Source organism: Serinus canaria, chromosome 19 (assembly GCF_022539315.1).
Source record: "Serinus canaria isolate serCan28SL12 chromosome 19, serCan2020, whole genome shotgun sequence".
Lineage (NCBI taxonomy): Eukaryota > Metazoa > Chordata > Aves > Passeriformes > Fringillidae > Serinus > Serinus canaria.
Window position 1 is genome coordinate 10,159,275 of NC_066332.1, and position 14,690 is coordinate 10,173,964.

Here is a 14,690-nt window from a genome sequence, read left to right on the forward strand (position 1 = left end):
CCACACAGATATTTACTGTATGTATTATGTAATGCTGTATTAACATTTTAATAGTATGGTAAATGTAGTTTTGTAGTTAAAAGGTAACTTTTGTAGTTAAAATAGGAACTATGTATGTGGGATATTTTTTTAAGAAAGGAGTGAGGTACTCGCACCAGACAGCAGCCACAGGACACCGAAATCTTTCAGAGAAAGAGAATTTATTACTCCATTATCAGAAGAAATTAATTTCTTCCCACCTCGCTCAGCCTTGAAGACACCATCAGGATTCAGAGGAAGAAGCTGACCCTGCCCAGACAGAATCCTGTGTGTGAATGGAATTGATGCACCATGGATGAGGTGTATGAATATGCAACAGGCTGTTGCTTTTAAGGGTTAATCCTCTGTTAATATGTGCCCTTTTTCGGGCTTATTTTGCCCAGAAAAGGTACCCGGACTGTCTGTAACTCTTTGTTTCTATTGTCTCATATTGTCCTAATCCAAATTGTCCAAATTATTATTACTCTAATTATATTGCTATTTTTATAACCATTTTATTACGATTAAACTTTTAAAATTTTAAAAACAAGTGATTGGTGGTTTTCACACTGCCCATCCCTGCCCAAGGCTGTTCACACAATCTCATGCACTGGATTAGATTTCGTTGAAAGGAAAATAATGAGATTTGTGTTTCCTCGCAAATTAAAAAGAAATTGCCCAAAGGAATAATCCTAAAATACAAAATACTGCCTCATCCCAGATGTTTCTAATAGGCTTGTGTTCTAATGGCTTATTTAGAGAGACTTTTCCAAAATGACATCTTAATGATGTGCATTCAGGACCATGAGACACTAATATAATTCACTACCAAAGCTTGGGGGTTTTCTTTCTTTTGTTCTTTTTTTCTCCCCCCAGAATTGTTATCAAATTAAAGGAGACATTTTCAGAAAGCCTTTGTGCTGTTCTGCACTACTAAAGAGTGAAAATTCTAAATGTCAACATTTCTGGGGGCTCTTTTTCTTGCTCTTCCTTGGCTCTTGCTGCCTGTGACCCTTGAGCAGCTCCCTGCTTGTCCAGCCCATCCCAATTCCAGCCAGGTTTGGCTCCCAGCTGCTTTCCCACTGCTGAATGTGCCAGGACTGCAGGCCTGGGCACTGAGCCCCACCATCTCCTGTCCTGTCATTCTGAGTGTTGCTTCATGTGATGCTCATGAGGGTCCTGCTGCTGCCCCAGCACAGCCACTCTCCCTCCCTTTTGTCCCTCCCAGCTGGGTCCAGGCCACAAGAGCCCTTCAGAGTGGGGTGAACAGGAGACTAAGGCAGACAGAGAGCTCCTGGCTCAGCTCGTTTCCCAAACCCCACCTGGAGCAAGGCCCAGGGTGCCCCAGAGAGCCCCTGCCCAGCCCTCCCTGCCCAGCATCCCAGCCAGGAGGGAGGGCAGGACCTTGGGCTGAGCTCAGCCTGCCAAAACCACGGCTCAGCTTTAACTCATTTCATTTGGAGAGTGAGCAACCTGAGCCAGGCTGGCACCAGCCCTAGGAGCTGCAGTGCTCTCACCCTGCAGCGGCTGTGCTGGCATGAGGGCTCCCAGAGCATTCCAAAACTGCAGCGCCTGCCTGGCCCAGGGAGCTCTGGTGCTCTCCCTGTGCCTCTGGACACTCCCTGTGCCCCTGGGCACCCCTGGTTTCCAGGGTTTGATCATGAAGCAGAGGGGGATGAGCCCTCCTGTTCCTCCCTGCTGTTCCCAGGGTATCCTTGTCCCTCACAGCCCTGTGGGGACCCTGCAGCCCTGCACAGTCCTGGCAGCACCATGGTCCCTGGCAGAGGAGCACCCCATGGAATGGGCGTCCAAGGCTGGACTTCCAAGGGCTCCTGCAGATCCACTTTGATGTCACCAATGGCAGAGCTGGGAGAGCAGCACTGCCTGCTGGGGTCCTGCTCCATCCCCAGACCCCTGGGCCCACCTGCCTGCAGGCTTTGGGGTCCAGGGACAGCTGGACAGGGCTCCAGGAACAGCAAATCCAAGGCTGGAGGAAGCTGCCACTCTCAGCTCCTCCCCAGCTCCAAACCCTCTGCTCCCTCCCACCTGTCCTGCCCCATCCCCTGGGGCTCAGCCCCCCTGTTCCTCTCCTCCTCTCCTGCTTCCCCCAGCTCTGACCTTTTGGGAACATGCAGTGCAGATCCTGAGGGAGGATCCTTCCACAATCCAGCTAACGAATCCACTCTTGGCACCTCTTCCCATCTGAGCTGAGCTGAGATGTCTCAGGAGCCACGCCTTGGCAAGGGGAACTGGCAAACAGAGGATTCCAGCCAGAGGAGAGGACACCCAGGTTTGATTCCAGCCAGAGGAGAGGACGCCCAGGTTTGATTCCAGCCAGAGGAGAGGACGCCCAGGTTTGATTCCAGCCAGAGGAGAGGACGCCCAGGTTTGATTCCAGCCAGAGGAGAGGACGCCCAGGTTTCATTCCCAGTATGCTGACACCCCTCTGCTGGCTCCACACCCTGCTCACTGTGCCAGGGCCTGGACCTGACCTCAGGACAGGAAAGGCACTTTGTGGCCTACAGGGAGATGGGGACAGGACTGCAGTGTCCTCAGCAGAGCCCTGGAGGTGATGGATGTTTCCTGGAGCAGCAGGGCTGGGATCCTGCAGTGCCAGGGGCTCTGTCCCCACCCCAATCCAGAAGCAATGACCTGGACACCTGAGGCTGATTCCAAAGGCTCTTCTCCAGTGGCATCTGGAGAAAGCCCTGCAAAGGCACCAGGTGAGGTGCCTTTGCAGGGCTTTCTGCCCTCTCTGCCACTGGGACTCTGTCCCTGCCACTGCCTCAGCAGTGCTGTGCCAGGGCCTTGTGCCACCCCCATGTCACCAGCAGGGAGCACAGGGACAGGGGCACTAGGGAGTCCGGGCAAAGCCACTGCTGTTGGGGAGCAGCAGCCACAGAGGGGCTCTGGCAGCTCCCAAGGCTGGGACAGCTTCTCCCCCTCCCCAAATCCCAGTAAACTGAGACACAGAGACATCAGTGACAGCCAGAAGATCCCAGTGAAGGATGAAGAGGGATCTGTCCTTCTGCTTCTGCAGTGTACACCCAACCCCTAAACCCCCTTATTTTGGGGAAAAACCTTTTTCTGAATGCTCCCCTGTGCAGATCAGTGGGGTTTTGCAGGGGTTTGTGCCTTGGGGAGGAGGAGGCTGTTCTCAGGATTCTGCTGGACTGGGCTTGATTACAGCTGGTGTCCTGAAGTGGATGTCACCTCCTGACTGGAATCCCTGTCCCCACAGCCCCAGGGACACCTGGCACTACACTGCCCCACCAGCCTGGCAGGCAGAGCACCAGGACCATCTCCAGGCCCTGCAGGATTCTGAATCAGGGTAATTAAAGATGGATCTGCAAATGCCAGCTCTGAGACCCTGTCTGGGCCCCTCTGTCCACCCTGCTCTGGGCTCTGCACCCAGGGATGCCCTGCTGGGACCCACCAGAGCCCTCCCTGTGCCAGTTCCTCCACGGGCAGCTTGAGCAGCCCTTTCTCAGCCTCCCTGAGCTCCTGAGCACAGAGAGGGGTCCCAGGAACTGAAAGAAAGAGTGAACCATTGGCTCAGCACTCAGTGCCACCAAGGGATGCCTAAGGCAACTTAAATCCAGGGAAAAGGCCAGGTTTGTGCCTCTGCCTGTGCAGTTAAAGGGGAAGAAATGGCTTTTCAAAGGGATTTTTGTTGGAATTCAGGATATCACTCTGGCTGTCCTGGATTGCCCGAACCCCTCCCAGGGGGCTCAGAGACCCTGGCACAGAGCCCAAGACCCCTGTGACTGTGATTATGACCCATGGAAAAAAACACCAGCCTTATATGAGGATCTGCAAGCCATGAAAGTTTAAGTAGAATAATAGTTTGTCACGGGGTGAAAAATAGCTTTTTTGGGGTTTTTAGAATGGGGGTTCAAGAGGCAAGATGGAGGAATCTGGGGCATGTCCTGCCTTTCTCCTTCTTCTTCTTCTTGGCCTCCACCTTCTGCTGTGATGGTGGCACTTTTGGATTAGTTTGGTATAGAAGCTCACTGTATAACATAGGTGATAGGTATTGGGAAGTTATGGTACATAATGCACACGTAGTTTTAGTATATGAAGATAACACCACCCCAGGGGCAGGCAGAGTGCCTCTGTCTGTCCTGCTGAACAAACCTCGGCAGGCTAGAGAAAGAATTTTATAGATAAGAAACAATAAACAACATTAAGAACGAGAATAGAAGAGTTCTGACTCCTTCTTCAACTGCCAGACTAAAAAAAGAGACTTTCTAACCCATCTCAAAGTCACTCTGAGCAGCAGCAGACCCAAGAGATTTTCAGCTGGGGACCAACTGCTCGAGTTCCCAGAGCTGCTGTGCCTTCTGCAGCACTGAGGTCTCTCCAGGGCCTCACGCCTGTGGCCAGGATGGCTGGGACAATTCCCAGCTGATCCCAAGGAGAGGCCCTTTATGGGGTGGGAGGGATGTCCCAAACCTGTTCCTGTGGCACTGCCAGCCCTGCCCAGCCCCAAAAGCCTCGGGCAGGAACTGATGCCTCCCTTTGCCAGGGAAAGATGCTCTGGACAGACTAACCCCATGCCAAGGGATCCCTGGGAGCTGGGCCAGCAGGAATGATGTGTTTGGGACCTGGCTGGGTGTGCACAACACACCAACACCTCCCTGAAGCCACAGCTCTTCCCCTCCTGGAAAATGGGGGACACAGAGGCATTCAGCCTCCAGGAAGTGTCCAGGGAATGTCACAGCTCTGGGCTGCAGGAGCCCTGTCCCAGGCAGGGCCACTGCCTGGGGAGCAGCTCAGCAGAGCCATAAGGCAGCAGGTGAGGATGAGACCCCTGTTTACATCCAGGAACACTTCCTGGAATAGCAGGGACTTGCTAAACCCAGCTTTAACACTAGGGACTGAAGAACTTGTAAAATTAATGATCCATCCTAGGAGCTTGCATCAAAAATTAAAAATCCCTATTAAAAACTGGATAAACGTGTCACAGCCAGATTGAAATGCCTGTTAGGGCAGTTTAGCTCCTGATCTGGATTTGCTCCATTCCCATGGCCAGAGGGGACGCAGACAGTGAGTTCCCAGCCACAGGAGCATCAGCCTGGCAGGATCCATGGAATGCCAGGGAGCACCAAAGCCTCAGCAGAACCTCTCTCTCCCCAAATCCATCTTTTTCCAGCTCAAACAGGCTCCATCCCCACTACAGGAGTCCTCCAGCCCTGCCCAAGGATATCTGAATATTCCCCCCAGTAGCTCCCTGTCTCACCAGCCTGTTCCCAAACTGTGTCAGCATAGCTGGAACTCAAACCATCCCTTTAATTGTTGTCCAGATGGTGTCCCTGTCATTTTAATTTGTTGGCAGCCAATCCCATTTTATATGTGCTCTCTTGCTGCAAGGACTCTTTCCTTGGAGATGCTGCTGATGCCTGTTCCTGCTTTTTCGGGCAGGGAGTGCAGGTGACACATTCCCCCTTGGCAGGGGGTGTGGGACAGAGGGGGAGAGCCCTGAACCCTTCCCAAGGCTGGGCTTGTCCCCCTGGAAAAGCAACCTGCCAAAGTCCAGCCTCCTTGTGCAGGGCTTGGGATGTCAAGAATGGAAATCCTTCTTGTTCTGGAGCTTGCCCCACCCAAAGCTTTCTGCCACCCTCCTGCTGAGAAGCTCCAGAGCTCAGAGCTCATTCCCCAGCTCCCGTGGCCCGATGGCAAGGCAGCAGCTCAAACCCCCAGAGCCTGGGGTTCCTCTGCAGCTCTCTGTGCTCCCACCCTTTGGGTGTGCACACACTGCCCTGCCTGCCTGGGGGGAAGTGACACCAATTCCAGGGACAAAGAGCTCTCCTGGAGGCTGAGGGGGGAGGTTGGTGATGCTGGAAGAATGTCTGTGGCACACAGGACCCTGCTGCCACGGGGAGCATTCCCAAAGGGAGCTCAGGGGAATGGAGCTGTGCTGGGCAGGGACCTCTTCCCAGCCAGTGCTCCCAGCAATGCTGCAGACTCCTGGTGGGATAGAGCACAGGGAATGACACCAAAACCTCTGCCTTGGGAGATCCCTGCAGCCCCCCAGGACTGAGCTGTCACAGCTCCAGGGACAGGGACTCACCCTGTCCCCATCCAGGAACTGTCTGGAGCAAAGGGGAACCTGCAGCCCAAGAACTCCTGCAGAATTCCCTGCCAGGGGAAGCCCTGGCACAGGTGCCCAGAGCAGCTGGGGCTGCCCCTGGATCCCTGGCAGTGCCCAAGGCCAGGCTGGAGAAGCCTGGGACAGTGGGAGGTGTCCCTACCAGGGCAGGGGTGGCACTGGTTAGGCTTTGAGGTCCCTTCCACTCCTTTCCTTTTCCTCCAAACCTTTCTAGGATTCTGTGATCCTCAGAACATCAACACTGCACCAGATTTTATCATTTTTTTAGGGAGGCTGCTTCATACCTGGAACTCCCAAGTCTCGAGGAAATCCACTCTGGAATTCCAAGCTATAGCTGTAAAATTGGCAGAAGGAGCTCAGAAGAAGGGACAGACAAAGCTGCTCCTGTCCCCAGCAGCCTGGGCAAGGTGCTGTTAGTTTGATATTCAGGGACACCAAACCTCATCACAGCTCGATAGCAGACAGAAATAATTCCATTTCCAGACGTGGCCTCTCACAGCAGCAACACTGGGGATGAACCGCCCTTGGAAGAGCTCTGGGAAACAGCAAATGATCTTTACACAGTCCTAGGCACTGCAGGAATGGTTGCAGAGCTTGCACTGAGTTCTTGGGGAACTGTGCAGAGATCCATGTCCAGAACATCTCCTAGCCCAGGAAAATTTCCTTTTTCCTTTTTCCTTTCTCCTTTCCTTTCCTTTCCTTTCCTTTCCTTTCCTTTCCTTTCCTTTCCTTTCCTTTCCTCTTCCTTTCCTCTCCTTTCCTCTCCTTCCTCCCTCCCTCCTTTCCTCTCCTTTCCTTTTCCTCTCCTTCCTCTCCTTCTCCTTTCCTCTCCTTTCCTTCCTTTCTTTCCTTTACCTTCCTTTCCTGTCCTTTCCTTTCCTTTCCTTTCTTTCCTTTCCTTCCTTTCACTTTCCTTCCTTTCCTTTTCCTTTTTCCCTTTCCCTTTCCTTTCCTTCCTTTCCTTTCCTTTCCTTTCCTTTCCTTTCCTTTCCTTTTTCCTTTCCTTTCCTTTCCTTTCCTTCCTTTCCTTTCCTTTTTCCTTTTTTCCCCTTTTTCCTTTTTCCTTTTTCCTTTTTTCCTGTTTCCTTTTTCCTTTCCCTCCTTTCCCTCCTTTCCCTTTTCCCAGGTGTTTTCCCCCTCCCTGGAGCCCAGCAGGCTCAGCCTGTTGCTGCTCCATGACTCAGCCTTGACTAATGCCTCTCTCCTGGCTCTCCCTGCTGGAGCACGTTCCTGCTCCTGTTGCCTGGATCCCACCTGGAACACGAAGATAACCAGTCAGTCCCACAGGGGAGGCTGGAGGGACTCTCCCTGTCCTTTCCCCTCTCCCTTCTGTGCCCACTGCAGGATGGCAGTGCCAGGGACAGCTCAGCCTCTGGAGAGGGGCAGGAGCTGTGCACAGCAGCTCTGCCTGAGCCAGGGAACCTCACTGAGCCCTCCTGGACACAGCACAGAGACCCAGCTCTGAGCAGCCCCAGCCTCCTGGCTGGCAGGGATGTGTCAGTTAAGGGCCCCAAAGGAGCCTGGCTGCTGACAGAGCCCTGCAGGACACAGCCCCTCCCTGCCAGGGCTGCCAGCACCCGAGGAGTGTCACCAGAGTTGTCACCAGAGGAAGGTGACAGCCTGACCTGGGCTGGCTTTCAGAGGCTGGGTTAGGGTGGCACAGCTGTGTTGGTGATGTTGGGCCAGTTTACCCAGGTGGTGTGACCCCGGAGTGTCCCCAGAGTGTCCCCAGCCCTGCTCCTGGGGCTGCAGCCCCAGCAGCCCTTGAGCCCCTTGGCCCTGCCTGGGTTACTGGCCAGCAGGAGACAGCTGCTGATCCCACTCCATGTGCAGCAGCACTTAGCCAGGACCCCTAAATTCCCTCAGGAGCTGCTTCCAGTGACTCAAGAGATGCTCAGGGATGTCTTCTGCAGCCAGGAAAGCGAGACCAGCTAGGAGCTGCTGACAGAGGGGAGGTGCTGGGAAGAAGCAGCAGAAATCAGGCATCTGCTGTGGTTTGTAATCCATTGGATGGAAAAGACTCCTGGTGAGGGAAGTCCCCACATTCCTGCCCTGTGTTCCCCTGCATGCCAAGCTCCTGTAGCCCCTTTCCCTGCTCTGCTCACACCTCCTGTTCAACCAGGCACAGCCCTGGTACTGCCATCCCGGAGCTCAACCTTAGGGGCTGTGCTGTGACCTTGTCATTCTCTGCAGCTCCTGCAAGGTGCCTGTGCTCAGCTGGGGCTGGGCTCTTCCTCCAGACAGCACTGACACAACCAGAGCACACAGCCTCCAGCTGCACCAAGTGAAATACAGGTTGGATATTGGGAGAAAATCTTTTACAGAAAGAGTGATAAAGTTCTGGAATGGCTGCCTGGGGAGATGGTGGAGTCCCCATCCCTGGGTGTGTTTAACAAAGCCTGGATGTGGCACTGGGTGCCAGAGTTGAGTTGAGGTGTTGGGGCTGGGTTGGACTCGATGATCTTTGAGGTCTCTTCCAACCCAGTGATTCTGTGATTCTGTGAATTCTGTACAAAGCCTAAAAGTCTTCCCCAGCCTGGAAAAAACCCCACAGACATCCCAGCCCCACCTGAGGCAGGAGCTCCCTGGGTGAGGCACCAGAAGCCAGCACTGCCCTGCAGCAACATTTCCTCCTGCTGATTCCAAAGGCACCTGGCTCAGGTGAGGATTTATTGGGATGTCTGCCTGGACAAATGCTGCTGCCATGGTTCACATTTGGGCTTCTCTGCAAGGCCCCACTTGCATCTCCCCCAAGCCTGCTTATCATGCATGTGCCTCCCTTCAGGTGAGATTTGTCACATTAGCACTCTGGAAATGTTTTTCCCTCCTGACAATACCCTTTAGATAGTGCCTGTGGAGGTGGATGACTCAAGCTTGACATGATTATTTCCATCCAGCATTTTTTTATTAAAAATACTCCTGGTGGTTCAGAATGTGAGGACAGGAGCTGCCTTGAAAGGGACGTGGAAAGCTCAGAGTCTGCACAAACTGTGCCATGACTTCATGTCAACCAGCAAGAGCCAGAAAATCTGTGTAAAACAGCCCCTCCCAGCCTGAATTTATCATTTCATGCATAGAAACCTCCAAGCACATGGCAGTAACATCCACCCCACACCCCTCCAGTCCCTCAGAGCCAGGTTATGGTGCCACTTCCAGACTTGGGCTGATTTTCAGAGGCTGGATTAGGGTGGCACAGCTGTGTTGGTGATGTTGGGCCATTTTACCCAAGGTGTGTGACCCCAGAGTGTCCCCAGCCCTGCTCCTGAGGCTGCAGCCCCAGCAGCCCTTGAGCCCTTGGCCCTGCCACTTCCAGCTCTGTATGTACCCAGAGCTACCAAGTAAAGGATCTCATGATTTAGCTCTGGGCAAGTTAATTCCCTTTGTGACAGCTCCCAAACACCCTCACACTACCCAGCAAACCTGCTGCTGGGAATGGACCCCCATGAGCAGAGTGACCCCTCCTCTGCTGCCTCCCCCTGCTCCAGCAGCGTGGAAAGAACCAGAGCAGAGCTGGGGATGGCAGATGGCTGCTTCAGGTCAGGAAAGTTTCACAGGGAAAAACTTCCTGTGCTCTGCCGAGGCCTCACCTGGGAAACTGGACACAGTTCTGTGTCCCCAGCATGGGGAGGACAGGGAATTGTTGGAGCAAGGCCAGAGGAGATGTGAAGTTGATAAAGGGACTGAAGCTCCTCCCCTATGGAGACAGATTGAGAAATCTGGGATTATTCACTTGGAGAAGGCTCCAGGGAGAGCTCAGAGCCCCTTCCAGGGCCTAAAGAGACTCCAGAAGAGCTGGAGAGGGACTGGGGACAAGGGATGGAGGGGAACAGGGAATGGCTCCCACTGCCAGAGGGCAGGGATGGATGGGATGTTGGGAATTAGGAATTGTTCCCTGGCAGGGTGGGCAGGCCCTGGCACAGGGTGTCCAGAGCAGCTGTGGCTGCCCCTGGAGCCCTGGCAGTGCCCAAGGCCAGGCTGGACAGGGCTTGGAGCAGCCTGGGACAATGGGAGGTGTCCCTGCCATGGCAGGGTGGCACTGGATAGAATGTAAGGTCCCTTCCAACCCAACCATTCTGGGATTTTGAGATTCTGAATATTTATTTGGAGAATAATGTCTCAGAGAAGAGGCAGAGCAGCACTTCGAGCATTTGCCCCAAGCCCTGGGCTCTTCCCCCTTACATCACTCGAAATCAGAGCTCTTTTCCATCTCCTGATCTTCCTGTTCTCCTCCAGCCCCCAGCTGCAGCTGAATCAGGGAGAATTCCTGGCTATTCCCTGTAGGATGAGCTGGGAGCAGGGTCAGGCTGCAGCTCTGTCCCCCTGCAGGATCCCAGAAACCCTTCCCAAGTGAACAGTGCTGACACACACAGAGCCAGATACAGAAAAAAAAAAGAAATCTGCTGGAAGGAACCCAACAGATCAGGCACTTGTTGGAGTCTTGAGTGCAGAGGAACGTTATAGAAAATTCCCAGTGACTCCTCCGGCTCCAAACCTATCATAATTTAATCTGTGTGACTGGAATTTCTCAATAGGCTGGAACTCCCTCAGGACCAAAATCTCATTGAAAAAGAAACCAAGGAGAATTTTGGCATCTCTTCCCCAGCCTGGAAGATGAAATGCAAATCTGTTATTGGCATCGAGCTCTCACAGCTTGATCCATCCACAGAGCTCCAATAGCCTGACATTAACTTCTCAAGGAAGAACATTTTGTTACTCATCCTCAGACAGTTTATGCTTAAAGGCAGAAAGACTAATTCTGTTTGGGGTTTGGGCAGTGAACCTTCCCCAATTACCAGCACAGTCAGGCACTGATCTGGTATTAGAGACAAAACACAGGGAGATGGAGACTGCTGACTTCATTTTAAATATAAATTCCAGAGACTGAACACTGCTGGCACATGGAAAAGCATCTCCAGCTTCTTCTGCTGCCCTGGCTTTTCAGACACGGATCGATCTGGTGCCATGCTGTGTTTGCAGGTGGAAGATGACCGGAGGTGGAGCTCAGAGCTGTCCCAGAGCTGGGACATCCTCACGGCAAAGGCACAAAGAGGGGTGTGGAGCACAGGACAAGAACGGACCTTAAATCGAGCCTGTGCTTGACAGGCAGGGAATAAATGGATGCTGAGGTGAAGAGCTGTGTCCAGGCTCCCGGAGCGAGAGGAGACAGCGATCCCCCTGCGCTCCCGGCACGGCCCCTTCGGTGGGACACGAACTGGCAGCTCTGGGCCGCTCCTTCCAAAAGGCGGCTCCTCCACACCTTATTTCCCTCATTTGCCGTTAATTGGCGGCGGCGATCCGCAGCTCTGGAGCGCGGATTCTCCGGGGGCAGGCGGGGCTGGGCTCCAGCTCCTCCCGCGGACAGAGCAGCGCCCGAGGGCTCCGGATCCGCTGGGGATCGGGATCGGGATAGCAGGGCAAGGATTGAGGCCGGGTTCCCTTCCCTCACCCAGCCCAGCCCGGTTCCCTGGCCCAGCCCAGTTTCCCTGCGAACGGGACAGGGGAAGCAGAGCAGGGAAGAGCATCCCCCGAGCAGGGATGAGCATCCAGGGACGAGCATCCCCCGTGCCCTGCCTGGCCCTGCCAGGGCTTCCAGCCCCGGGGCCACTCGAAGCAGCTCCTGACAGGTCTCTGCAAACCCAACAGGCAGTTCCAGCAGCTGTGCTTTAATGGGGACAGGACTGGCAGAAAATCCTTGTTTGTGCTTGGAGTGAGCTGCAGGAGCTCCTCCTGCTTCAGTGTGCTCAGCAGCCCCCTGACTCCACACAGGGACAGGGCAAAACTGTGCCTGGCCATGCTCTTGGCATCTTTGGGGTGAGGAGAGGCTGAGCCAGCTCAGTTCAGCTGAACTCAAACCTGCAAGCCAAGCTCCAGCAGAAGAGCCCAGAATGTGACCTTGGCACTGCTGAGGTTCCTGGGCCTGAGTTAAGCTGCACTGAAGTGATTTCTCAGATCATCTTTCACCTGAGCTGGGTCCTCACACCCTCACTGGGAAGAGGAAAACAATGTTGGTACCTGAGCTAAATTCACATAAAGCTCACACACCCAAATCCAAAGGCTCTGAGGTGTAAAGGCTGGGAAATGAAGGTTTGATCTACCAAAGCACACAAGAAAAGGGGCAGGGTGGTCAGAAATGTTGGCCTCCTGTTTCTCCAAAATGCCTCCAGGCTGTCCAGTTCCACTTTGCACCCTTCCCTTGATCCTTCCCTCAAAAAGTTCTCCATGGAGGCCCCTGATTGTGACCATGGCTTGTACTAAGTGACCACTGGAGAGCAAACCAAGAGCTCCAATTCATTCCACAATACTCAACATTAACTCTAATCATTTAACTCAGAAATGACCCTGGTAAGCCACAAATCCTCTACAAAAGAGACCGTCCCCCCTGATGGGGACCTGAAGCTCTACCTGGCCACACATCCCAGGCAAGGGCAGAGAGGATTAACAGCAGCAGCTTCCAGGAGGAAATTATGGGATCCTCCAGGCAGCACATGTGGACGACCTTCCCGATGGCCTGTGCCAGACTAAGGCTGCTCTCTGCTCCCTACCACTGATCTGGAAAATGGAATTTTAAAGCTCTTTCCATCTCCTTAAGCCACAAGCCACCTCCATGCATCTTCTTACACTGAGACATGGAGAGGAACCTCCCTTTGGGAAGGCCTCAAAGCAACTGAGACTCGGTGGGAAGAACAGACCCAGCTCCGCAGGGTCCCAGGAAGGCTAAAGACACCTTTGGGGCAGTATGACCCTAAATTTTCTCATTTTTCCCATAAAATGCCGGCTTAACATTTCAAAAAGCTGCAGAAGGACAAAAGCTAAGACTAAAATCACTCCATAGCTCCCAACACAGCTTTGGTCAGGGACATTCTCTGTGTCCCTGAACTGCTAAGCCATCCCACTTCCTGTCACATTCACATTCTCTGAAAAATTCCTTTGCCAAAGATTTTTCTCCTGGGAAGCTGAGAAGCCTCAGAGAAAAGGAAAACAATTCTGATCTCATTTGCTTCTCCTGTGCTGTGCTCCTGTGGAATGTGTTTGGAGATTGTTCACCCACAGGTGATTGTTCCATTGCATTCTGCTGGGAGCTGTTTTCACTCCTTGGCCAATTTGGGCCAAGCTGTGTCAGGGCTCTGGAGAGAGTCAGGAGTTTGCATTATTTTCTTTTAACATTCAGTAAGTGTCCTTTCTGTATTCTATAGTATAGTTTAGTTTAGCATTCTTTAATATAATAAAGTATCATAAAATAAAAAATTAGCCTTCTGAGAACATGAAGTCAGATTCATCATTTCTTCCTGCCATGGGGGTCCCTGCAAATACAATAACTTCCCAGCTGCCTCCCTGTAGCAGGAGAAGGTGCAGGGAGCCCAGCCCAGCCCAGCCCAGCCCAGCAGCACTCACCATCCAGCTCCTCCACGGAGATGTTGGCCAGCTGCTCGCTGTCGCTGCCGGCCGAGAGAGAGCGGTTCAGGTAATTGCCCTTGTACAACAAGCCAGCTGTCACATGGTGGAATGGCATCTTCTCCCTGCCACCAAAGGGGGAAAAGAGAGGGTCATTGTGGTTACCTGCCTTTGTTTCATGGGATGGAACAAAGGCTGGCTGGGAGCAGGGGCTGTGTTGGGACCCAGGACATGGCTCTGACTGCCCTGGAGGACTCGATCCCTGCCGGGGGCTCAGAGACCTTGGCACAGAGTCAGAAACCCCTGTGCCTTTGATTTTAGCCCATGGAAACAATCACCAACTTTGGGTGAAGAGTTACAAGCCACAAAGGTTTGAATAGAATGACAGTGAATTTGTCACAGGGTGAAAAGTAGAATTTTGGGGATTTAGAATGGGGGTTCAAGAGGCAAGAGGGAGGAATCTGGGTGTGTCCTGTCCTTCTCCTTCTTCTTGTCCTCCATCTTCTGCTGTGATGGTGACACTTGTGGATTGGTTCAGAGCACAGACAGACTGTCTGACACAGGTGATAGGGATTGGGAAATTATTGTAACTAAAGCACACACAGTTCTTAGTGTAAAAAGCCAACAGCACCCCAAGGGCAGGGACTGTGCCCCAACCCGACCTGCTGGACAGATCTCAGCAGGGCAGAGAGAGAATGGAACAGATAAGGGAAAATAAACAACCTTGGAGAGCAGAGCTGAGGAATCTCAACTTCTTCCTTGGTCCTGGGGCTGGGAAAAAAGAGACTTTCTGATACCTGGGGAGCCATTCCAGCAACTCAGAACCCAAGAGGGATGGAGAAACAGCCCAGGTGGGTGTGAGAGGGGTGGGCCCGGCTCTGAGGCAGCAGCTGCTTTGCTGTTTGTTCCTTCAGCTGCTGCCTCTGGCTGCTGGAGGGGAGTGAGGGGACCCAGAGCAGTGGAGCCTTAGGAAAAGAGGATTGGCCAGCACTCAGCCTGCAGAGTTCAGCCTTGGTAATAACTGCAGGGAACAAGTTCCAGCATCGTGGAGTGTTTGGGTTGGAGAGGAACCTTAAAGCCCATCCTGAACCACCCCTGCCATGGCAGGGACACCTCCCACTGTCCCAGGCTGCTCCCAGCCCTGTCCAGCCTGGCCTTGGGCACTGCC

At 53.3% G+C, this 14,690-nt stretch overlaps 1 protein-coding gene across 2 annotated transcripts in view; it reads right to left on the reverse strand.

Moving 5' to 3' along the window:
- The window catches only part of CALN1 (calneuron 1), a 138,228-nt gene that overhangs the window by 100,666 nt on the left and 22,872 nt on the right, over positions 1-14,690 (reverse strand). The window contains exon 2 of one of the 2 annotated variants that reach the window (XM_050981947.1): positions 13,523-13,643. In XM_050981947.1, coding sequence (XP_050837904.1) covers positions 13,523-13,643 — 121 coding nt within the window. Of the gene's footprint in view, positions 1-13,522; positions 13,648-14,690 lie in introns of both variants that reach the window. The other variant, XM_050981946.1, reaches the window with a different exon arrangement.